The sequence below is a fragment of the Centruroides sculpturatus genome, unplaced genomic scaffold (genome assembly GCF_000671375.1).
Source record: "Centruroides sculpturatus isolate CEXI.00-Female unplaced genomic scaffold, Cexi_2.0 scaffold51, whole genome shotgun sequence".
Lineage (NCBI taxonomy): Eukaryota > Metazoa > Arthropoda > Arachnida > Scorpiones > Buthidae > Centruroides > Centruroides sculpturatus.
The window spans coordinates 325,297-350,631 of NW_019384329.1; the positions used below are offsets into that span (position 1 = coordinate 325,297).

The 25,335-nt window shown below is 31.6% G+C and overlaps 2 protein-coding genes across 6 annotated transcripts in view; one reads left to right on the forward strand and one right to left on the reverse strand.

Annotated features, from left to right (window-relative positions):
- The window catches only part of LOC111629141 (potassium voltage-gated channel subfamily B member 2-like), a 55,375-nt gene extending 42,449 nt beyond the window's left edge, over positions 1 to 12,926 (forward strand). For 2 of the 3 annotated variants that reach the window (XM_023373013.1, XM_023373018.1), the window contains exons 3-7: positions 316 to 1,176; positions 2,066 to 2,338; positions 4,881 to 5,505; positions 5,993 to 6,007; positions 11,168 to 12,926. In XM_023373013.1, coding sequence (XP_023228781.1) covers positions 316 to 1,176; positions 2,066 to 2,338; positions 4,881 to 5,505; positions 5,993 to 6,007; positions 11,168 to 12,015 — 2,622 coding nt within the window. In that variant the 3' untranslated portion in view covers positions 12,016 to 12,926. The remainder of the gene's footprint in view (positions 1 to 315; positions 1,177 to 2,065; positions 2,339 to 4,880; positions 5,506 to 5,992; positions 6,008 to 11,167) is intronic. The other variant, XM_023373026.1, reaches the window with a different exon arrangement.
- A 1,884-nt stretch (positions 12,927 to 14,810) lies between these two features.
- The window catches only part of LOC111629160 (ubiquitin-conjugating enzyme E2 W-like), a 49,319-nt gene continuing 38,794 nt past the window's right edge, over positions 14,811 to 25,335 (reverse strand). For all 3 annotated transcript variants that reach the window (XM_023373036.1, XM_023373044.1, XM_023373052.1), the window contains exons 2-6: positions 16,204 to 16,295; positions 15,950 to 16,052; positions 15,722 to 15,877; positions 15,572 to 15,647; positions 14,811 to 15,504 (exon numbers count right to left, since the gene is read on the reverse strand). In XM_023373036.1, coding sequence (XP_023228804.1) covers positions 15,491 to 15,504; positions 15,572 to 15,647; positions 15,722 to 15,877; positions 15,950 to 16,052; positions 16,204 to 16,295 — 441 coding nt within the window. In that variant the 3' untranslated portion in view covers positions 14,811 to 15,490. The remainder of the gene's footprint in view (positions 15,505 to 15,571; positions 15,648 to 15,721; positions 15,878 to 15,949; positions 16,053 to 16,203; positions 16,296 to 25,335) is intronic.

The window sequence follows — 25,335 nt, forward strand, 5'->3', positions numbered from 1 at the left end:
CACTGCCAACTTTGTGCATGTGCAGACAGCACTCGGCACCGAAGTTCAATGGATGGAAGCAGTCTTGCATGTCGTGGAAGCGGTGGCAGGAAACAAGTCTACTCGCTCAGGGCTAAAAAAAAAAAATAGCTTTAGAAGCTAATTTTCCTACTGTCCTTTCCTCTGTCTCTCTTTACTTATTATTATTTTTTATTTTTACAGCTTTTTATTGATAGAACGTAGTACCTTTTGTGAAGTAGAGTAGTACCCAGCGTAGTAGCCACGCTTTTTTTTAAGTGCTTTTGAGGTTCCATATGTTTACCCACTGTTTTCCAGGTAGTTGCAGTGCTCTCCATTTTGTTCATTATACTATCAACAATTGGACTGACACTTAACACTTTGCCATCGCTTCAAGAAAAGGATAAAGAAGAACATACTCAAGATAACAGCAAACTAGCCATGGTCGAGGCTGTATGTATAACATGGTTCACGTTGGAGTACCTTCTGAGGTTTATATCGTCTCCTAACAAGTGGAAATTCTTCAAAGGAGTCTTAAACGTTATAGACTTGTTAGCCATTATGCCATATTTTGTATCTTTATTTCTAATCGAGTCGAACAAGCACACGGACCAGTTCCAAGACGTCAGGAGGATCGTGCAAATCTTCAGAATTATGAGAATTTTGAGAATATTGAAATTAGCACGACACTCGACGGGACTTCAGAGTTTAGGTTTTACTTTAAAAAACAGCTATAAAGAACTAGGTTTGCTTATGTTGTTTCTCGCTATTGGTATCATGATATTCTCTAGCCTGGCATATTTCGCTGAAAAAGATGAGGATGACACAGCGTTTACTAGCATTCCAGAAGCGTTCTGGTGGGCAAGTATCACTATGACAACTGTCGGGTACGGTGATATCTGTCCTACCACTCCTTTGGGTAAAATTATTGGTGGGGTCTGCTGCATTTGTGGTGTGTTAGTTATTGCACTGCCCATTCCTATAATTGTGAACAACTTTGCTGAATTTTATAAGAATCAGATGAGACGTGAGAAGGCTTTGAAGCGAAGGGATGCACTGGAGAAAGCCAAAAAGGAAGGAAGTATCGTTGCTTTCCGTCATGTTAATCTTAGAGATGCTTTTGCTAAAAGTATGGATCTGATCGACGTTTTAGCGGAAACCGGACAGAACGTAAGCCAAGTAAGTAAGGTTTTTCTTTGAAAAATAAACAAAATTCGACTAAAGTAAGTAATTTTTTTCATGTACAATAAATTATACAAACACAATTTTTAAAATTCGATAGGAAACAGTACATACTTTCATATGAAAATTTGAAAAATTGAGTGGAAAATTGCTTGAAGCTCCATTTAAACAAAACAACAAACTAGTGACTAATTACAGAAAGGTTGAATGAGAAATTTTATATTCACAACAATAAACAGAGCTGCAAAATTTCATTAATTTTCTCTAATTAGTCGAGCATTAACCTAATACAACATTCATATTGATTATATTATATAGGAATATCAAATTACTCGGGTATTAAATCAATACACGATGATAATATGTATTTTTATAGAAGTTTTCTTAGAATACTTTGCTAATCTTTTCAGATGAACAATCGAAACACTGTTTTAAATAGTTTAATATTGATGGGAGGAGTTTCGTAACATATATTAAAGTATTATTTCAGATAATCAAGATGATAATTCATGGCTTTACATGACATTTCCTTATACATATTGTAATTTTAAATTAATTTATGTATGGAACGAACAGGGATATTCGTTTCAAATATTCCGGAAGTAAATGATGTTAGCAATTTTATTATTAGTTTATTTTCATATAAATAAATTTCTTTTCACCGAAATAACTTCTAAAATGAGGACAAGTTAAACTAAAATTTAACATTCAAATTGTTCGAGCGATTATAAAACTTTAATAGCGTACCAAATTAAGAAAGGAAAAAAGTTAAGTTAGCCAAATTTTTAAAATAGAAATTGCTGCTGTCAGGTTCACACGGTATCACAGGAATGGATTTTCGGTCATTAACCTTAATTTTAACTAATTTATTTTGTCACTTTTGCAGGTTGATGCGGGAAGTATCGGGGGAGACAGTGCACATATACATACAGGAACCGGTTGCTTCAAGAATCACGAACATATAATGCAACGGGGTTGCATAAACCTGCGTAAGTCGTCGCAAACTACAGAGTGCCAATCTGCAGTAGATCCTAGTACTAATAATCTAGTAGACATCACGGGTGCCGAAGAAAACAAAGTCGATACTAATCCGACAGATCTTAATCCATTGAGAGTTTCAGGTGGAGAAACTAATAATCTTTTGGGTGTTTCGTCTCCTGTAAGTAAACACTTCTAAAATTTAACTATTGTAGATATAATGAGAATTTTATTTTCAGTCCATGCGTTGAGTGTATCAAGAAGGAAAACGTTTTTTTTTAAACTTTAGAACAGTCTCTTAATTAACGATTTACTAATTAATTTCAGCGAATCGTTCTGAAAGTTTCTTTGTTTTAACTTCGGTAAAATGCTTAGTATGTTACTGTATAATAAATAATGGATCTTCTAGAATCGACTGCACGCTTTTTGATTAATCTTCTTGATCTTTGAAAATCTCGGAAGGAACTAGAATTTTTTTAACATGACGTTGAACTTTTGTAGACATTTGTCAAATTGATAGCATCATCAATAGAAATTCTAACGTGATCAGAATTCTGTGCGATTGATTGATTCTCGATCTGATCCAAGTTATGGATTAATCTCAATTCTCTTTATTTTTCAATCAGGAAGTGACTTGTTTTTTTTTTTTTTTTTACTGAATATACAAATGGCTTAAACGTTTCCGCATAAAAGTCATATTCGAGGGAAGTTAGCTGTCTTTTTCCTTTGAATAAAACGTAATAATGTTCAGTGACGTTGATAAACGTAATTTAATTACAGTAGACCCCCCTATAACACGGTAGATTATTTCGTGTTATATGAATTCCGTGTTGTACGAGTCACTTAGATTTTACAAATACGTGAGCCGTTTACAGCCCGGCACAGGTATTTGTAAAATCTAAGTGACTCGTACAACACGGAATTCATATAACACGGAATTATCTACCGTGTTATAGGGAGGTCTACTGTATTTTTTTTTTAATTTATTTACGAATTCCACAGCCAGACACACTCCATTATCTGAATTTTTATACTTTAGTAGCTGTTTAACATTGCCAAAGTTATGTATCAAGATCATTTAATCGAATATTAATTAATTAACAGCATGCGAAGAAACGAAATATAAATTCGAGGAAACTCAAATTTGATTTCGTCGCATTAATTATAAATAAATTAACGAAGAAACTTTTAGAGTGATTCTGAATAATGGAATGCACTTTAGTATTGGCTACAGGATCATTTTAGATTTCGGTAACGTCTCCAATTGTCTCGAGATTTACACTGAACATGTGACATGATTTATTCGTGTGCTAGTGGAATAGTAATACTTCTAACTGTCCTATTGATAGAACAGGTTCTGTACAATTATACAAAGTTTGAGTTCATTTCAATTAATTCAGTTTGCTGTAATTTTTATATTTTATATATGAATTTATTTTGTGTAACATTAGGCAATTATTTTATTATTTAACTCTCTCTCACTCTCTAAATAAATTTCGTCCTTGCTGAATTATGCAAAAATCGATGGAGTCTCGTCAGACCAATAGACACGTTCAATATGTCTGTTCACATAATTTACATGAAAAAAAAAGGTGACTTAGATCATATGATAATTGCCTAATGCTAATATAATATTAATTTTGAACACTCTTTTACTATTTTATATTTTTATATTTAGCATTTTTAAATCAGTAGAAGTAGCAAAATTGTGCAAAATGTTACACATGGTTACCTGAACAACAGTGCAATCTTGCTACACATATTCCATACGAGTATATAGTTTAAAATTAGGATTTTTTTTTACTTATATAAAAATATTGTATGATGTAGTAGTGCACAGAGTTTGGCGCTGTTTCCAGGTGGGACGTGCCCGCAGTGCTCCCCACTAGTCGCTCCTGGAGCTTGGAGTGACAGTCTAACAAGGTAGACATCTAGGAGAAGGTATTGTACCGATGGCATCAGTTATTTTCTTTCTTTTTTCCTGCCTGCTGCTTCTCACTTTGTGCACTTCACTTCCTTCTTAACACAGGTTATTACGAGTCTACCTCTGCAACTAATCCTTCAACAGTTTACTGATGTTCTTATTTCTTAACAGAAGTATGGGGAACAAGACTTCAGATGTGTTTGCTTGAACGTGTGTTTGAGTGTGTGTATGCAGACTTACATCTTCTATGTTATGACTTCCTATTAATCTTTCCTAGCCACATTGTTATCCTATTTCTCTTGATGTTCTTCTGTGTTTTACTATGCATGTAACTGACAATAATTATGTAATTGGATTTATTCAAATTAGATTATTGTGCATAAATTTATTTACTAAAGGAAAAAAAAATTCCTACATATCCATATCGATTCCTATTTCGTCCAAAGAAGAAGTGATTAACATTCATTTCATCTACAAGCGTATGTATGCTTGACTGTGTGCTTAAACTGTCAACACAAACTAACGCACAATTACACGCAATATGCACATGTTAATTAATTAATTAAAATTCTAGCACATATAAAGATGCAAGCTAACAAGATTAACACGAAAATATAAATAATCACGCACAGCATAAATTCAATTTTAAGCACATATTTAGGCATGTTTTAACATTATCTTTGCTTTGCAGAAGCAAAATAAATGATCATAATACTGTTACAGCACACGCTTTCACTGATTATACACTCTATAAACATGTATTGCGCAGTGATAAAATTATTTATGCTTATTCTTGCAGGACATCAGAGACTTTATGGATCAAGATCTTACATCCCAACCGAACGATTATCACGCTAATATTGAAATGAAAACTATCAACCGATGGGATGTGGGAAGTGTAGAAAGTTCAGATACTTACTTGAGTTGCAACACCCATCTGTTCGAATCTCAAGGTGATCTCACTGCTGAAGAACAACTTGCAAGCCCCATTTATAACAGTAATCTATATGTTAACCCTTTAACGGACTATACGGCACCTTCTGGTAAGAGCATCGCGGCACTAATCACCTCCAGCACATCTTCCATACAGCACCAAGTTCTACCACAATCTCAGATGTACAAATCTCACAGTTCTTCCTCGTTAGATAGTGAAAATTACGAAGAACCAACAGATAAAATGGAGGACGATGCCAACACCGGCGTACCTCTACTCTCTCATTCGCAGGACTTTAAAACAAAGCAGGATATTCATAATAATTTCTCACCACCCATTAAGAAACCGAGATTCTTTCAAGCCATCAGGCAAAGGCCGAGATTCGATGGTAATCGGCAAAGTTCACTATCATCCCTCGATTCCATAAGTACAACCGGTAGTCTGACAGGAAAATCAAAAGTCGGAATCAAAACACCGTTTTCTTCATTAAGTAAGTATATTTTTGTCTTATTTTTAAAAGTGTTATCTAATTTAGTTCCTTAAAAACAAGTAAATGAACACTATAATTTAAGTTTTTAGTACACTACAATTTAATTTTAGCTTTAACTAGCACTTAGAGTGCTAGACGGCTAACACCCTCCTACTCTTTTCACAGAATATATTCAGTAATTATAAATTAATAATTAATGTTTAGACTAAAAATTAAGTGTAAATATTTAATCGCAGGCCTAGACAATAACAACACGTCGAAAATTATTCATTGCAGTTTAGTTTAGTTGAGTACAAAGTTTTCGCACAAGGGACAGGCTATATACAACGATTTTACAACAGTCTTTTTACAGAATAATTTATAGAATAAATAATGTTAAAAGTTCTAGACCGTTTTAAGGTTAAAAAATAATAATGAAACAAATATATTTAAACTTTGTTTCAAATTTGGTTTTAAAACCGCTGAAATTTTCTTTGTTTTCATGCAGTTCTCGGACGTTTCGGTAAGTTCATTCTTTAAATACAAGAAATAAATTTAGACAAAAGCTAAGATTTTAAATAATGTCAGCTTGATTATTGATTACATATGTGATTTATGTAGTTAAACAATGATACATGTAACCTAGACAATTTATTGTTAAACTTGGCTTTGCTCTTATATTTTTTCTTGAGATTAATTCTCGTAATTTGTCTTAATTTTCCACACTCTAGTACAACTTTTTCTTTATTCATTTCGTCTTTAAATATTTATCCATTATTCGATTGTAATGAAAAATAAATTTGGAAGGGTTTTACGAGAACAAAACGATGAATTACACAAATATTTCTAAATATCTCAATAAAACAATTCAGAGAACGAATTTATAAAAACATATTGAACACTCCCTTAAAAATTTTCGTAAGAGCAAATTTGTGACGAAAAATTGGCAAGAAAGAGTGTTTGAATGGAAGAAATATCGAAAAAACGTTACAAAAAATGAAAGTTTCTCTGTATAACACAATTTACAAGTATGTAAAGACCCGATTTTCAGTTTATAATTCTCTTAACAGCGTTTGTAGACAGTTACTTAGTCACGAATTTATGAACATTAATCCGTAAATGTGTATAGTTTCAGCTTTTATAATGTAGCGTATGTGAAATTTATTGTAAGATTATCTGCAGCGACGATTTCACTTAAACCAGAAAAACATTAAAATCTATTTACCCGATAAAATCTTTTATCGTGCGTTTACTTTCGAACAAAAAAAAAATTATTTTATCTGACTTATCAATCGAATATTAGATCATATCTTAGTAAGTGAAATGTTTGGTGACATTTCTGAAATAAATCAAACGCTTTTATAGCTTTCTAAACGCATACAGCACGATGTAACGTCATGATATGAAAGTAAGAAACGTCTAAATGGATTTCCACAATAGATAAAAGTCGTTGGAGGAATGAAGTCCCTTTCAAACTCTCCTTCACATCTGCTCAGAATTGATGCCAAGTATTTCCAATTGCAGGATACTTGGTGACGTTTAAGCATTTGCCGAAATTATCTGTAACGTCGCCCTTTATAATTGTCGAAACGACCGGAAGTGGAAGAGTGGCATTTCATTTTAATTCTATCGGAATTAAATCGCATTGCATCACCTCTTCATAAATGTCGCGTTAAAGGAGAAACTAGCCGATGCCAAGAAATGCAGATATGATATTTATTTGGCAGATGGGCATACAGTGACATCATCAAACTGTTTATGATAGTCTGATGATGACCATCTGCAAATTGTCAGCACTTTTAACGGGTTATAACTAAGCTAATTATTCTGAAATAATTCGTAATACGTAACAGTTTGAGAACGTTATTAACTGAGGGGGGTGGAAACTCCTTGTTACTAAGAGATAGATCGGTCTAGCAGTTTATTATCTAGTAAATGAAATAATCATGAATAATGAGAGATCATCAGCGTGGTATGTAATAGCCTCCCACTGCTAAATCACCACCTAAATGATTGCGAGTGAAATGCGTAGGTACAGAAAACGGATTTAACAATTTTTCATCCAAGAATTAGACTTGCTAACTTATTTTTTTTTTTAAAGTGGAGCATTAATTGAACGTAAAGGGAAACTGTAATATCTGTTCCGTATGTTTAAATCCGTTTTACAAGTAACGAGGTAACAAAACTGTAAGCAATTGTATTCCCCGTATCAAACGACAGTAGCGGATTAAGTTCCTTCGATGCTCTTGACAAATTTTCTTATAAGGTCCTTTATGTAAAAAAAATGCATTTTTTTTAATATTAAATAGACAGTAAAATCGTCATTTTATGTTACGTCGCTATTCTTGCCAAGATGCGAAATATACACATTCACTAAATTCATAGAGGCATGTTATCTTTTTTTTATGTAATATTTGAGGCCCTAGGTGAGCATATTGGGTAATCCGCCAATGTCAAATGATATTCTATATTGATAAAGTACCTAAAAACATCATACAAATTTCGTAGAGCGATTTTTAGTTTATATATTTAAGTAAATTATTAAAATATAAAGCGCCTGTTAACAATAAAAAAAATCCCGTATGAGATAATGGGCGATTCTTAGGATTTATTGCAAAAAGATCCTCGAGATCCTAGATTCCTAATGCTGGGCCCAACCAAATATCGACAAACGGATTTGTATGTGACAGATCCATAAAAAAAAGTGTCACTAGGCTAGGACCTCTCTTTTTTTATGGACCTCATTCACACATAAGTTGCTTATGCTAGTATAATTTGAAAAAATATCACCAAGAATCCTGGAAAATGTCACAGTAGAAATGAAACATTGATAACTTCATATTCTCTGGATTACTTACAAATGTAAAAAAAAAAAAAAAAACATTACTGATAGAGGCCTTAAGTTTTATCGACCACTTATAGATAACAGAGACAAATTTTGTGTATTATGGTGCAAAAACATTTATATATATATAAACAAGTAATGAAATTGATTTCTGAGAAGACTGGAAAGTGGGGGAAGGAAACTGAAAATGTGAATCGATACACGAAAAATTCACAGAAATAAAGATTAATGATTTTGACCTATTAATGGAAAAGAAAGAATAACATATATATAATGCTATTCCGAAAAATAATACTTTTATTCGGGTTTATTTGCAATTTAATACATTAAAATCTCGCAAGAAAGCTGAAAATTCCACGTCTTAAACAATGAAACTTAAAAAAAAAAAATAAAACATTAACGTTTAAATTAAAGTACACATTACTTACCATTAATTAACAATTATATAATTATAATAGATTTACATTATTTAGAGCTTTTTACTCGAATTATAAATTACAGAATCGGATTTTATTCGCCATTCTACTATTTATTAAGCTATTTTGTGATATTATTTATTTTGTTGGGAATTACATTACATGCTTGACGAATCCCGAGTGCATTCTAGTCTGCTCGATGAGGTTAAGAAAGGAGATTAAATTGATTACTCATATTTTAGATTGCATTACCCTGCCTAACATTAACACACAGTTGGAATTAGAAGGAAGAGTGCAGTACAGAATTGGATAAAATATGAGTTTCTTCGTTGTATATTTTCGTGGCTTTTTATCAGGATATACTTGACATATAGGAGTAAGGACGTGTCAGATAGAAACTTCTCTGTAGGATCGATATTCCCACGTGTTTTGGTATAAACGTAGCTGGTAAAATTGTGTAAAAACACCAATAATTTTGCATTGAATTTAATGAAACTATTGTGCAAATCGTATTTGCATAATATAGATAATATGCGTGTAAAATATGCTCGTGTTCACACGATATTGGAATTTTTGAAGTTAGATAATTAGCTCATTCAGAGAATAAAGCTGTTCGTTGATGGAAAGTGTGTATACAACCGAAAAACATAAATAATATTTCGATTGAATTAGTTAACATTAACAAGACGAAACTTTTTTTTTTTTTAATTTCATCTAAACTCCTTACAGAATGATTACACGATGTTACACATTATTGGTGTGTAGATTTAAACAGAAATAAACTGTGATTTTACTTTATAGTAACGTAATGCAATAATTATATTTGTAGGGCTTAACATTTCTATTATTTCTGTAATAAACACTACTATTTTTATATTCTCCGCCATGTGGGCACTAAGAGGGATTTTTATCTATACCCGATGCAGTAGGATTGTAGGATTGAAGGGGAATAAGAGAGAACAACGCAGCACGCCTCCCCGGAAGGGCCATCCATGGAACACTGGCCCTATTCAGGTGTTGTGGCAATTTAACTTGTTTTTTTTAGTATTATATACAATATATATATAAAGAGGACGATACAGATCCGTTTCGAAGCCTTTACTTCTAAATAGACAAGTATACTTCCACATAGTTACTTCGACTTTCACTATCGAATAAAAAGTATTTTTAGTACCATAATCTGCGAATAATGCACTAAAAATGTAGCAGAATTTTTTAGAGATCGCACGAAAAATGGTGCATTCTAGCGTAACTGATTTACTGCACGTCAAGTTTGATACTAGCGCATTTATTTCTTCTTTAACGTTGTGGAACATTTTATTTCTTAAAGGTAAACTTACTTATATAGATCTTTGCGGTTCTCGAAATGATATTTTCGGTTGCGTCAATGGATAAATCCGTGATCGATTCTCGTTTATCTCTCATTCTTTCATTTTCTCAATCGATTCCCATCACAATAACGCTAATCAGTCGCTGATAAGTATTTTAACAAGATGTGCCTTAGTGTAATCTATCGAGAATTGCTGAAGAGGTTTAATATAAATGTACAAATATGAAGTTTCTTTGTAAGAAATAGGTCAAGCAGATTTATCAGAAAAAAATCTTTTGTTAGTAGATATACCTGCAGATACTGAAGTGTAACAGCTCACAATCCATTAATTCTTGTCAAATATAACTCTAGAACTTAAAAATATCACCGTGTTCATTTACGTAAAATATTTCAATTCTACTTGAGTATTGCTAGTACCAAAATTAAATTAAAACACGGTGTTCCTTTCGAACATTCATACTTTTAAACTGTTCTGTAAAATCCATTTGTTCAGATATGTTGGAGAATGTTGATCAATAAGCTCGAAAGGGTCTCCATTTCTTGGCTGGGGCTCTATTTCTTCGTTTGCCCTATCACCCGACATCATCTGTTTGAATGTTTTTTCCTTGTGGGCACGTCAAGGATCGTGTGTATGGTACAAACGTACAACACACGACAGTAGTGTGTACAAGAATCGCAGATGCCATTAACATCATGACTTCTAACATGCTGGCTTCGTTTGGATGCAACATGCATCCTAACGTAGTCAAGTCAGGAGAGTATGTGAAAATTACTGATTTAATGCAATATCTAACTATTAGATGCACTTTCTATTACCATTGTTACAATACTATACTCAGGTTTCTTTTCCCAAAATTAATCCTCAAAACTAGACTTCGAGGGGAACACCTTGTATTTTAAAATAATTATAAAACTTAGGAATGGTTAAGTTGATAGAACAAAGCCAAGTTTTTTTTTATTTACGCACTTTGAGAATGTTTACTTATGTTAAGTAGTTTTCTTGAAAAAAAAATTATGGATTATTCTTGCTGGTTGACAGGTAAGTCCTTGTATTTTTCTACACGTGTTTTTGAATAATAAGTATCATTTTAGGTCGGGGCAGCAAGAGCCCATTACTCACCGACTCTCCACAGAAGAGTCAGATCAGCAGTCCGGACATAAGCAAGAAGAAATCGATCCTGAAGAAAACAGATAACGGACATAAAGAAGAATCGACTCCGGAACAGATCTCAAAAACTGTTCTTAGGAAGATGAAAAAGGCAGCGGATGACAACCTTCAAAACAACAACAACACATCCTTTTCTACCTCAGTGTTACTCTCACCAGCTGTCAAGTCATCCGCCACCAGCAAACAACCCTTAAAAGCCATAGGACCGAAAACGGGCCCCAAACCTCACGCCCAACCCATAAAATTCGTGGGGGTAGAAGATAATTCGTCGCAGCTACTCAGCCCCGCCATGTCGTCCGTTAGGAAGACACCCCCACAGAGAATCAGCGGATCCGTCAGCCAAAGGCCCCTCCAACGTGGCTCCGAAACGGAAAACGTGGGATGGACATCAGAACTTCCTTCATATTCGTTACCCTTTCACTGTACAAATCTATCCTGTACATATAATCAGATATCGCACTGTACACAATCAGAAGCTACATGCTTTTGTGGCAATCGCATGGAGTATTCTTCCATCATAAGCGACACATCAAAGCATGCCAATTCCAACATTCCTCTGAAAGTCCCTCTTGTAAGCATCGATGACGTGGACTCCAGCGACGTGGCCAATCTCAACAAACTGAATCAAGAGAAATCTGGTATCAAATCATCCAACATGTTCACCCAAACATCCGAGATTATCGGCCAAGACGAGAATCTCAACCAGAGAGAGGATACGCAGAGACACGTGCTAAGATGTCAACCTTCCGAAGAGTCCATAATACTCTCCTAAGTACAGCAGGTGAGTGTTGTCGTCATCGATAGAAAAATCCAACATTTGTTTTACCCGATTAATTAGCATCTTGTAAAATATTCCGTTTTTAGCCTTCCGATTCTTCGTAGTTTAACAAAAAAAAAAAAAGTTTAACCATCTAAAAAAATCCCTGAGAAATCCAGTATTAATTAAACAAGTGTAACGCGTATGTGTGTGTGCGTGTGTGTGTATACGTGCGTCGTGTGGCAGCTATAACGTAGACACACCAAAGATACACGCGAGTGAGGAATCAAAAATCCCTAAAAGTGCTCAAAGCTGTCCAAAATAATTAAAATAATAGAGAAGAGAGGGGCAGAGAGTGTACAGGAAAGTGTTAAAAACAAAAAAAAAAAAAAAAACAAAAGTCCAAACTTTTCTCGGGTGCTATCATCTGTGTAGTGGTTTAACATATCGTGCATTTTAAATTGGAGGATGATGATTCTATACAATTAATAATAATACTACTAATAATAATATTACATATAATATAAAAAACCATTTCTTTACGTGCTTAATTTATTCGCCATTTTTAACGTTCTACAATTTTTGTGTACACGTGTGCAAAGTTTTTTGTCTATTTTTTCCCCTCCCGTCTAAGAATTTGTGTACGTGATGAACAATCGGTTTAACCTGATGATGATGATGATGACGATAATAATAATATTAATTAAAATAAATAAATAAATAAATAATACACACTTTACTGTACAGGTTACAAAGTTTGTGAAATGTTAAACGAGCTCAACGACTGAATTGTTAAAGTAACGGCTAACACAGGTTTGTTAAGTTTGCGCTAAAAAAAAAAATAATAATAATAATAAATGAAAACTGTTTACGGTTTTTTATTTTCGTATACGAGTTAAACAAAAATACACGTAACGATGATAGATGATGACACGACGGTGATGATGATCATTATTATTATTATTATTATTATTAAATTAACAAACGATCACGGTTTTCATTTATATATATACATAGATGATAACTTAGTAGCGTGCCAAATGTTAAATAGTTACGAAGGGTGCGAAGTTACGCAGTCATTGTTAACAATAAACGGTAAAAGAATTGCTTAGATATTTTTCTGAAAGTATTCCAGGAACTGGTGGAATATATAAATATATAAATTATATATATATATATATATTATTGTATGTACAGTATTTAGATTATTTGCGTGTCAGTTTTTAGGTAATAAAAAAAAACCTCCCCCCAAATTTAGCAATGCTTAACGTGTAAGTGTAACCTTAAGAAAACAATAGATAGTAGGCAACATCATGGAATAAAAACAAATACAACATTAAATTGCATGGTGGTGGTGGTGGTGGTGATGATCAGCTGCATCCTTGACTTCGATGACCAATATTTTTCTCACATATTTTTTAATATATTTGCATGTATTGTCGCAAAACAATTGCCGATTGGGTGTATCATTATTTTGAAGCGGATGTATTATATACACATGATATATATATACATAAAAGTTAATAATAAAAAAATCGCTGTTGGCTTCCTATAAGATTTTTATGCACATTTAATCAAAGGGCTCAAAAAATATATATTATATATATATATATATTATATAAAGAAAATTTTTTTGGTGACGTTTTTTCACTGTGTGTCTTAACATCCATTGTAAATATTTTTCATTTATTTTCCTAATCTTTGTGTGTGCAACATTTTATGAGGAAATTTATACTTTTCATTGTAATGGTTTTGCATGCAATGTTAACCATCCATCCTAAAAATCATGTAAGATATAATAAAAAAAAAAGTATTGATGAAATGAATGAGAAAAAAATTTCATTAAATTATGCACCAAATTACAAGCCTGTGTATTATTTTTAAATAATGTTTCGAACGTTAGATGGCGCTACTTTTGTTTTTTACCTCGTTTTGTTCGCGATCGAACGTCTCTCCATCTGGTGTTAATAATAATAATAATAAATTTTGAAAGAATTCCAGCGACACATCGAGATGTATTTTATTTCTTGTGAAAATCGTTTATGAATTTTAATGGTTTGTCCCGCCCGTTAAATTGAGTTTTTTTTTTTTGGTATGATTAGGGTAATTTCAGAAAATAAGCAACTAGCGAATGAGATTTGTTTCGGTAAACAATTAAAAAGTAATTTTCGTAAGAAAGTTATTGTTTCCCCCTTCAAAATGGCGGCTATAGGAATCGCTTTGTAACGAAATTCCAAACTTGCATTTTATTACGTTTCATCCACATCCGAACGGAACAAAATTACTACGAATAAATGTTTCGATTTCGTTTTATTGTGACGTATTACACGTAAACGAAACAAAATGGCGACCTCCCGGTTTTTTCGCAAATTAAGAAAATATAATCAAATTTTATGTCTCCGTATTTTTTCTTCTTTAATCAGTCATCACGCAATACACTTCTCTATAATGAAAGACTGTTTTTTTCTTTTTTATTATAACTTTTTCATAATACATTAATAATATTTTAGTGTTTTAATTAAAATACAATCTTTTATTTATTTTTTTTAGATCTTTATGATTTTTGTAAACGTCAGTGGGTAAAGAAAATAATTCCACTAAAACTAAATACGGCTAAATAATAATAATAATAATAATAGTTATTATATGACGTAACACGACTTCTTGTGATAAATATAAGATAAATAAGATGATACATAGAACTTTGTTTCTTCAAAACGTAGAAATCATTTGCATAATAATGTATTTACATAATCGTAAATATATATATATATATATATATACTGTATATTTATATATATTTTTATACCAACCTTTTCTTATTTTTGAATCCACAAATTACGATGGAATTAGGAATCTTTGAAGCAATTGAGAGTGAATTATACAATTGTAAGTGCTGTTTTTTTTTTAATTTTAATTCTCTCGTGTCGAGAGTAAACAATAATAAAACTTCATAAAAGGGACGCGAAGTGCGAAAACAAACAAAAAACTTGGTTTTTTGCCCCCAGAGGGTGCGCTGTCGCAAAAAAAAAATTGTCCATAAAGCAATCGGATTTTTTATCGGTTTTTCAGCAATACAGTAACTTTATCGCCGGTTTTCCAGCAACACAGCAATTTCATCGTCCCCGTTTTCCAGCAATACAGCAAAACCTTATTGCCAGCTTTCCAGCAATACCAATTTTTCATCAGCGTTTTCCAGCAATACAGCTAACTTTATCGCCAGTTGTCCAGCAATACAGAAATTTTATCACCGTTTTTTTAGCAGTACAGTAAACATACACGTGTTCTCTGTTTTATTTTTTAAAAGAACAATGTAATAATAAAAAGACAAAAACCGATGAAGAAATAAAACTTTGGTAACAGATTTTGCTGGTGCCAGTGACTCAAATAAAAAAATTATCGTCCATATATATATATATACTTTTACTTTTTTTGACTTTTCGGTGTTGGTGCCACATGGAATCTCTCGCAATGCCTAAATTCTTTGATGTCAGACGGAATCATCTGTTAATAAAAGAAATGTTACTATCGTAGTGACGTTAATTAAACGTAACTGTGACGAGTAACTCACCGTGATACCACCACTTCGTTTTCTTGGGATTTTTACTACACGTTTTCACGTACAAGGAATTGTCGGGTGGACGTTTCTGTAACGGTAATTCGGACTCTATGACGTCATCCCCAATATATGCTCGTGACGAATATTTAGAACTTGACTTACCTTTTCTTTGCAACTGGACAACATAGAAACAATACTGAGGCACACGGATTGTACCGAGAGAGCGGGTGACCAGTCCTCTGTCAAAATCGATAGACAAATATGACCGTTGCTGTAGACGTGCGGATGTACGGGAATATTTGGCCCAATGAAAGTGACCTGTGACGTAATCATTATCGTTACTGTTGCCGATGTATATAATACATTAAATCTACTTAAAAGTTTACTCACTTCTGGTGAATCGAATGGATATTTCTGACTAAATTTAAATAATAATTGGAACTTTTCGCCCTCGTAAAGGGTCCCTGCAGCACCTTCCATGTCCACCACCCATCTGTAATTTAGAAACAACATTCTTATTAATCATCCCAGTAATGTTAACTACTACGCTAGAATTGTCGTGGGTCCTGTTCCTATTTGAACTCGAGCATTTTCTAGACTGATTTTTGGCTTTACATTATTATAAATCGAAAAATTCTACTTACTGGGTTAGATTTGGACCGATATTGTTTGGATTGACGCTAACACCGGGTGGTGGTTCCTTCTGTATGGCCATTAACTCTTTCTGGAGCCGTTTCTGAAATTAAATAAAAAAAATAACAACTGACGTTTCACATTAAAACGAAAAGACTACGATAATTACAGAATAAACGTCAATGGTTTTTCAAAAAAACAAACAAGATATCAAGAATAAACACTCCAGCAACACAACTACAATTGTATATCAAGATTTATTAATATGCAAAGTCAGTATGCACGCTACAGTAATGGCGATTTATTGATTGTTTATCGATGTATACGTATTTAACGTGTTTGTTCCGGAAAAATACTTGTTACAGCTATTTCCTGCAATAAACACTTTTATTTAACACTACATAAATATCACTTTTTTTTTTAAAACTAGAACGTCTCACCGTTCCAGGATTAGACATCGTAGGATTTCCAGTTAATTCGATAGAGTAATGCTTGAAAGGATTCGCTGTAGTCGTCTGGGCAACTGTTCTTTACATAAATTTTCGTTGCGTTCTGAAGAGTTGTTGACACTACCAACTGATTTTTCTGTATTTTTCCTGTACATTGCGGTTTTTTTTCCCCGATCTGGCGAACAATATAAAGGTTATACAGAGCTGTCAACTGGCGTTAAAACGAGTTAAAATTTTCCTTTAAAAGCCAAACTAATCGATCAGATCTCTTCCTCTACGAGAGAGCATTTCCGAGGGGAAAACAAAAACAATTGGAGGAAGAGATCAGTTTTATCTAATTGAATCTTTTACAAACGATCAATTGGAATCATTTTTTTTTAAAATCGAAATTTAATTCGATATTTCCCTCTGTATCAAGCAATTTATTGATTTCTGAATCAATACCCCCATGTAGAAAACGCATACAACTGTGCCGACATGTCAAAAAGTTCGATGTAACGTTAATGCATATCGAGTATTCGTGACACAAACAACGCCTTATCAACCAAATCATCATTTTCTAGATAAATGAAGATGATAAAAACTTTCACAGATGATAAATCGATCGTTACGTTGTTAGTAACATGTCTATACGACCGCTAAGCGTAAGTAGCGAACGAATTAACGAAATTAATGGCAAAATACGCAGTGTTTATAAATATTTAAACCGTATAAATTAGAGTAACAGTGTGTTACTCTCAAACGTATATAGTTTAATTCTGTTCAATGTTAAAAGGTTACGCGTTATCTCGGTTCATCAGAAACTAGTCAAAGCTACACACGACTGTAAAATAGGTTTACGTGTATCGAATTACAGTGAAATGGTCTGGAAGTTACGTTATAGAGGTCTGTACATAAAAAGAAGATAAGGGAAAAGGGGGATTTAACATCTGGACTGAAAGTAATCAATGAAGGTCGATACACCAAACATTTTTACTGTTTACGAAACGTTTATAAACGGACTGTTTTGGGTGCAACTCCTATCGATTTATGGCCATTTTTCGCGTTTCTAAGAAAAATTCACGTCGAATTACTTTGATAACAATAACAAAGTCTACGCGCTTCTAACAAATAAAATTTGCATTTAATCACGTAGTGTTTACACGCAATTTACAATTCCTCCCCAATAATTTTCACTTTATGAAAATTTTAATAGGAAACAATCAATCGTACGACTCGCGTGTTTCATTTTTAGCTCCTTCGAAATTATAAATTACCTTCGTTTTTAACTTGTAGTTCTTGACCTAGATACTGAAAAGTATCAGAAAAGTTATATTACACCGTAAGTTCCGTGTCGAGTGTGTGTAAAGATTTATGTGTAAAGTCGTTAGGTGTGGAGGAGATAACGAATTCATAATTTTCTCCTAGTCGAATATTATCTTTGATTATATTGGTGCTGGTGTAGTAGTGGATCAATAATAACTCGCTTAGTAAAGCATCTGGCATTCCTTTTATTAAACGTTTTTCAGAACTGCAATTCAAGGTCTTCCCAACATCGAAACTAATTAGATTTCCCTATGCTTTGTACTGTACCTAAGGCTGTTCCCTTTATCTTTCTCTCTCGCTCTCTCTTTTTTTAATACATGTAAACGTACAGCAAAATTGCTACGTACTTTCCAGGAATAAAAATCCCTGACACTGAATGAATAATTAGAAAATGAAAATATAAAAGAAAGAAAGTTTTGATTTACGACCTTGTTTACTCTAAAAAAACAAACGTAATGAAAAGCATAAAAGAGAACAAAAACAGGAAATTTAATCTTTGGAAGTGCAAGTTCATAGATTTCTGTCCTTGTTTAGCATAAAAATTGAAGAATTTGTCGTCTTGAATATTTGCTGAAATACAAAAAAGTAGCCTATTTTAAATTTATTCATGAATCAGACTGAAAGTAATAAGTTCAGATCCACCTAGAATTGGTAAATTACAATTTATTACTATCAGCTTAGTGTAACTTATCCTAGTTTCTTTCCACCAGGCAGTTTATCCTAATTTCTCTCGGCCTGATGCAAATTATCCGTTTCTTTAAATGTGATGCAGTTTATCCTACTTTTTAAAAAAAATATGCAGCTTATTCTAACAGATCACAATAATTTATATTAAGCTAAACCATGAGCACAATTTAGTCTTGGAATTTCTCGTGCCAAGAAACAACAGATCTATTCTGAACTAATAATCATTAAGTAATGTAAATAATATAAAATATTAAACAGTTATTTAAAATGCAACTCTAAGTTTTTTTTTTATAATTAAATTATAGGAGTGAGAGAGTTTAAAGCATGCTGCTCAAGTTCTATATTCAAGTAGTATATATGAGAATTTACACACGGTCAAATTGAATTTATACCTTCTTTCTCTTTTACGGGAAATAAATAATTCATTATGTTCTTAAATAAAAATTTCATTCAGATGTTTTAACGTTTTACTCTCTATAAATGGATATTTTACAGTCAGAATATGTTTAGAATTACAGATCAGAAAATAATTAATATATTAAATATGAATTTCTTAAGTTTCACAAGTATATTTGATGAACCTAAACAATTTTGAATTGTAAACAAATGTTTTTATATACTTTTTTCTTATTTTTTATCTTTATAAAGCAAGCTTTCTACTTTTATTGCAAGAAATGACAGTTCTAAGGATTTCTTTTAGAGAAATGAGAAGAATAACAGGCATACTGAGTAAAAAAAATGTAAAGAAAAAAATTAAATAAATAAATAAATAGCAGAAATAATCATTTGAATAAGTGCTCCAGTTATAAAAACATAACAAATTAACTGATAAAATAAAAATGAAATCTGTGCAAAATAGTTTACCCTCCAAATTTCTCATTACATAATTTATTACTTTCATTATCAAAATCTTACAATTAAAATTACATACGTACTTGGGATCGTATTTAATGCACTTATTTTCTAAAAAATGATGAAAACTTTAATAAATTTCTTTGCTTAATAAAGAAGAAACAAGATTCAAAGATATTGAGTAAAGAATGGAGAGATAAATGCTTTCTTTCTATTTTCCATTCACTAACTCTGAATTTCATGTATCTTCTTTGTTCTGAACAGAAGAGTGATTTATGCCGTGCAATTACTGCCAACATTTTGCCACTCGAAACTGCAATATGCATGGGCTTGTCTCATTTGAATAAACTCGTGACTTATTGGTATCGTAATTTGACAAGTCGCAACCTTCTTACTTCTATTGAGCAAAATGAATGCTCATGTGTATGCTCGGAATGATTGAAAAGTCATCCAACACACTGTGCAAACATTCTTAAGAACAGTTTTTTGTAATTATTTATTTTATATTAAACTCCTGGTAGGAACCTCCTGTAACGCATAGTCTTATGCTATGATGATCTCCAAGATATAGAAGCAGGAGTTAGAGTTGGAGGCTTGGTCTATCGACTCTACATCCCTGACAGAAACAATTATATAACAAAAGAATATCAAAAGAAATTTATTGCCTGCTCGTCTACAGTAGGTAAGTACCAGTCCGCAAGTGATCAGTTACTAGTCCACCAAAATTTTCCAGGAGAAAATATGACACGCAACTTAAATCATCCACTCTTGACAACATCATTTGCACTAAATTTATATATTTTTATGGTAATATTCAACATATTTTGTGTAATATTAATTCTAAATATAGATGTTACATAAATAATTAGAGAATAAATGCCTCTATGATTACCATTTAGATATTTAATGTTAATCTCATTTAAAATATTGCAAAACATAAACAAACTTATCGTAAACTGGTTCAACAGATGTTTAATTTGTAATCATAACAACAGTCTGAAAAATTCAAAATCCAGTTTTTCAGGTCATGGACTTTATTTAATTTGATAGATAACTGTTTTGTATAACTAATGAGAAAAATCAATAATTATTTATACTTTCAGTATAAAAACTACTGAGATACTTTGGCAAATGCATAATTCATTCATTTCGACACATACAGATAATTTTATACATAATTATTGAATGTAATTTCTTTTTAATTCTCATTAACTTTCTTCTTTTAACTCCCAAAGTGTTATCTGTAAATTTCTATAAATGCTTATGTGTAAATTTATTGCAGTGATTACTACTTTCAAATTCTACATTTGACAGTGATATCGATTGGAAACAAATGTTTAATATTCAATGCATTGACTAACAGGTAAAGATCTACTTTTTCTACACACTATTTTAATTTTTGATCTATAAATATATTTGCAATCAGTATGGGACTTTGATCTTGTGAATATAATTAGCACTTTTGGGCCAGACACTGTTACAAAATAAGAGATCTAACTCAAACTGTAGCATTAGCCTTGATTTTTATCATAAGATCAAAAGATCTCATCTAGAGACATAAACACACATTGCATGCTTTTGTTTCTCTTCATATCTCATAATTTAAACCTACTAATGTTTAGAATTATGAAATGCTTCATTTCTTTGTATTCACAATGTCTTACCTATCACATATATTGTATAATACTTTAGTATGCACCCATACCATATCCTTGCCTTTAAAAATAAACAAATTTTCTTTGTTAATCACTTGTGTATTAAAGACAATTTCATTCTTTACTTTCCATTGTTTATTCTATATTTTAAGTATATATTTAGCCTGTATGTGGACTCTTCTGGTCTCAAGCTTGCTGGATATTTGGTCCAGTATAGTAATATCAAAGAACAGAACAATTTCTATTTTTTTAATAAGAAACTCAAAAATAATTCTATAAACTCTTTCAATTAATTTGATTTTTCAACTACTATAAATCTTCAAACTGGTTTACTGAGGAAAGCCTGAAAGTAAAGTTGTAACTAGGAAAAACATTTTGTTTCAATGATATAACATGAAATATTTACCTAAAACACTAATTGTTACATCGATATTTCATAGTAAATAAGCATAAGAATCCAAGTATTAAGTATCTTCTTATGGGGTGACTCAACCAGTAAATGACCAACTAAACGCACACAATCTGGAAACTCAAATACCTGTCTCAGAGTATCGGTTGTGCGTTTAGTTGTGCCTCGAAAAACTTTCACCGATGATGCCCTTAAAAATCCTGAACAGTTTGAGGTTAATGTATAGAACTGAAGATAAAGATTAGTGACACTTTGTTTGTCTTCGGTTTGAATCTAATAAGCATCACCTTTCCATAGAACAACATAGTTTAAGCATATACGCAGGTTACATCTCACTAATTAGGGTAAAATAGCAGCTGTACAAAATAATTCCAAATGACAATGTCACCTTTAATCAGTGTTTCTGACTGGGGTGCTGCAGAACTACCATATAGTTCAGAGCAGTGCTGTAAGATCAAGAAATAGGACCAATGCAAGGAAAGAAATTACAAAGTAAGGTGAAACTAATTAGAAACACTGCCTCAAATGGTCATTTATTGAACTAATAATGCTAAGTGTTTTAATCAAAATTAGTATATTAAAGAAATAACACACAATAGATAAAGTTTACTTATGTGTTGGTATACTTGTTTAGGTTATGAAAGACATGTACAGTATTATAATGATTTACACATCATATAAGAAGAGAAGAAACTATATGTTAACAAGAGAGTCACTATAAGTTCACGGAAATTAAATAAGAGACCAAAGAGAAGATAAAAGGAAGCAATGAAAGTTGAAAAAAAGTAGGTCAATCCAAAAAAATTTAAAAAAAAAAAAAAAAAAAAAGCAAAACTGATAGATAAATGGATTAAACCAATTTTAAAAACAATATTTAGAAAAATTATTCATATTAGTTTATAAACAGGACAAGCTTTGTGAAGTCAATTATCAATTAAAATTCATTGATTAATATTCCATGAATTAATGCAATTCATCCTGATTTGTAAAATGTATTAAATTTGAGAAAAGAAAAATATATTTTCAAATTTTAAAAAGAATTTTCCCAATACATTAATTCAGTTTTAAAAATCAAATATTTGAATCTTAAACAATGTCTTTCTTTTGCAGTTTAATTACGATGTCTACAAATTATTATAATTTAAATTATTGAAAGAAAATGTAAATTAGTTTTTTTCCTTGAAATATTATAATAAAATTTTAAACAGTTTAGTCATAATTATCATTAAACACATCAAAATTACACTGATTAAATGAAATGTTTTTTTAGGAATATGTAACTTATTAAATAACAAAATTGAAAACGGGTTTGCTACCATTTTTTCTGCCTGTTCGACAGTAAATTATATTGCTAACGTGATTAAAATGCAAATTACTTTCAGTATTACTACTGATTGTATAATGATATATTAAAAATCAGTTTAAACTTAATAAAATCATATTTCAAACAAACAGCATTAAAAATATGCACATTAACTAAACACAACTGCAGTGTAACAATTGTTTTTGATAGCTACACATTGGCATTTGTCTAGTGCTCGATACCAATAACAACTGAATATCCTATTTATATAACAGTAGAAAACATATAAGTTATATGTTATATATGTTTTTATTATTTTATTTAAGCAAATTGACCCTCAATGAGTCGTACTAAGAAAAGTAAGTAGTATTGATCAAGGTCCAAGATTCACTTTAGACAAAACTCCTTTTGGGACTGTACATTCCATCATCGGATCCTACACAAATTCAGTCATCAAAGAAGCATTCTGAAGCCTTTGAGCATTTTGAATATTCATTTAAAAGCTTGATCACATAACAGACTATAAAGTATAAATCTTTAATTATTCATGAAACTAACAGTTAAATAACAAATATATGTTTAAATCGCAACTTTACTGAAGTAGACAATAGATTAATTTCATTATTTCTGAACAAACTGTGATGTAAATATGTTTGTACCTTTGCTATTTTGATGCTTCTATAGAATTAGAACTTATTAATAAGACAATTAATTCATAGTTTAGGTAATTAGATGACGTAAAAAGCGACTGCCCACAACAGATTCAAATCGCTGACCTCAGGTAGCCACCATTACTTGAAGAGTGGCTCTTTCGATTCCATTACTCGGCACTCAACTTCTGCGTTTCTTCAATAATTTACATAATTAATTGTCATCATAATCATTCTGATTATCTATGACTGGTCAAAAATAAGATTTTTAAATGAATAATATTGATTTTATGTCTATATAAATCAATTTTTCAATGGTCGTAATCCTCACTGATGTAGTATTGTTTGTTAATTTAATTACCAAATTAAAAAAATCCACTTTTAATTGCATAAATTCGCAATTAAACACAAATTATTCAGCTAATTAATATTCAATCTATATTAAGTATATTTACCAACAAAATAAAAAAGTAATAATGTAATTTGTCATTTGAAACATTAACTGATATCATGTTTATATATTTAGAAGATGCAAAACATAAAATACTTTTGCTAACATACGAAATTAAAATGGAGAAAGGTCTTTAGTAACAGAGAGATTGGAGTAATTCAAATTTTCAATTACAAACGTAGGCAATAAACTTCTCGGTATCAATTAAGACTTTACTAAATAAATAATTAAAATAACAATTTATTTTCAGTTCCTTAAGTCTAAATATAATGAAACTATTCCTTATACTGATTTAACAAGAGAGTGCCGTGAACAATGTAAAATTTGGCTTATAAACTCCTTCGTTAAAAGTCAATTCACATATCTATAATTCGCTTCGATATGAATAAATATTGAGTTAATTTGATTTGAATTGGACGCGAGTAAATTTTTGATTGTTTTCGAATATTACCGTGAAAATAATTAAATGTAAATTAATGTAGAGGACGTGGTTGCTGTATCATCAGATGCAGTGTGTAGCGTCTGTGTAATCCAAAACAAGTTGGTAGACGAACGGACAGCAATTGGTTAGAAAACGTACGTTTTATTTAAAAAATTCTTAATTCATATGCATTTTGGGTTGGCTTATATTCCCAACCCCTCTTCAGTGCTGTTAAGATTACACAAAAAAAAAAATAATTTAAGGTTAGTTTTACGACATTGGCTAGTAGGAACATAACTAAAAACGCGAGGTGATGATAACATAAAAATGCTTACTTGACATATAATGGTACAGCATAGATGTATTTTACAAAATTTTTAATTACATAGTAGTATGGTATAGCCTATGATATGAAAAAAGTGGCATAAGGGGGAGGCTGTTTAACATATCATTTTTATGAAGAACTGTATATCATAGAATATTAATTTAAAAAAATATCAACACACACTTACATTTTAGTTAGAATGTATTATTTCAGATACAAAAGGAACATAGTACAAAAAATTTTTAACAACTGGTGTTATCCGTTGTTCGCCTAGTAACAGAATACCGTCAAGTAATGTTATATAAACAGTTACCCACATTCCGTACACGGGGGTTGTGATTTAAACAATCTTTAACGCGTGGAGGCGTTCTCTATGAGTTTGTACCATTGGGGGTCTATGGACATGCCTTCTGAAACGTTGATTAAGTTATCTTTAGGGTGTTTTTTGATTTCTATGTGTTCTTTAAATTTTCTTTTATATGGGTCTTTTTCTACATGTAACACTTTTGTATTGTTTTTATTAATTTGGCAATTATAGTCTATTGTGTGGTAGTACCAGGGGGAAGTGTTATGTTTTAGGCGGATGGCTGCCATATGTTCTTTAATTCTGGTTTCTAGTGACCGGCCTGTTTCACC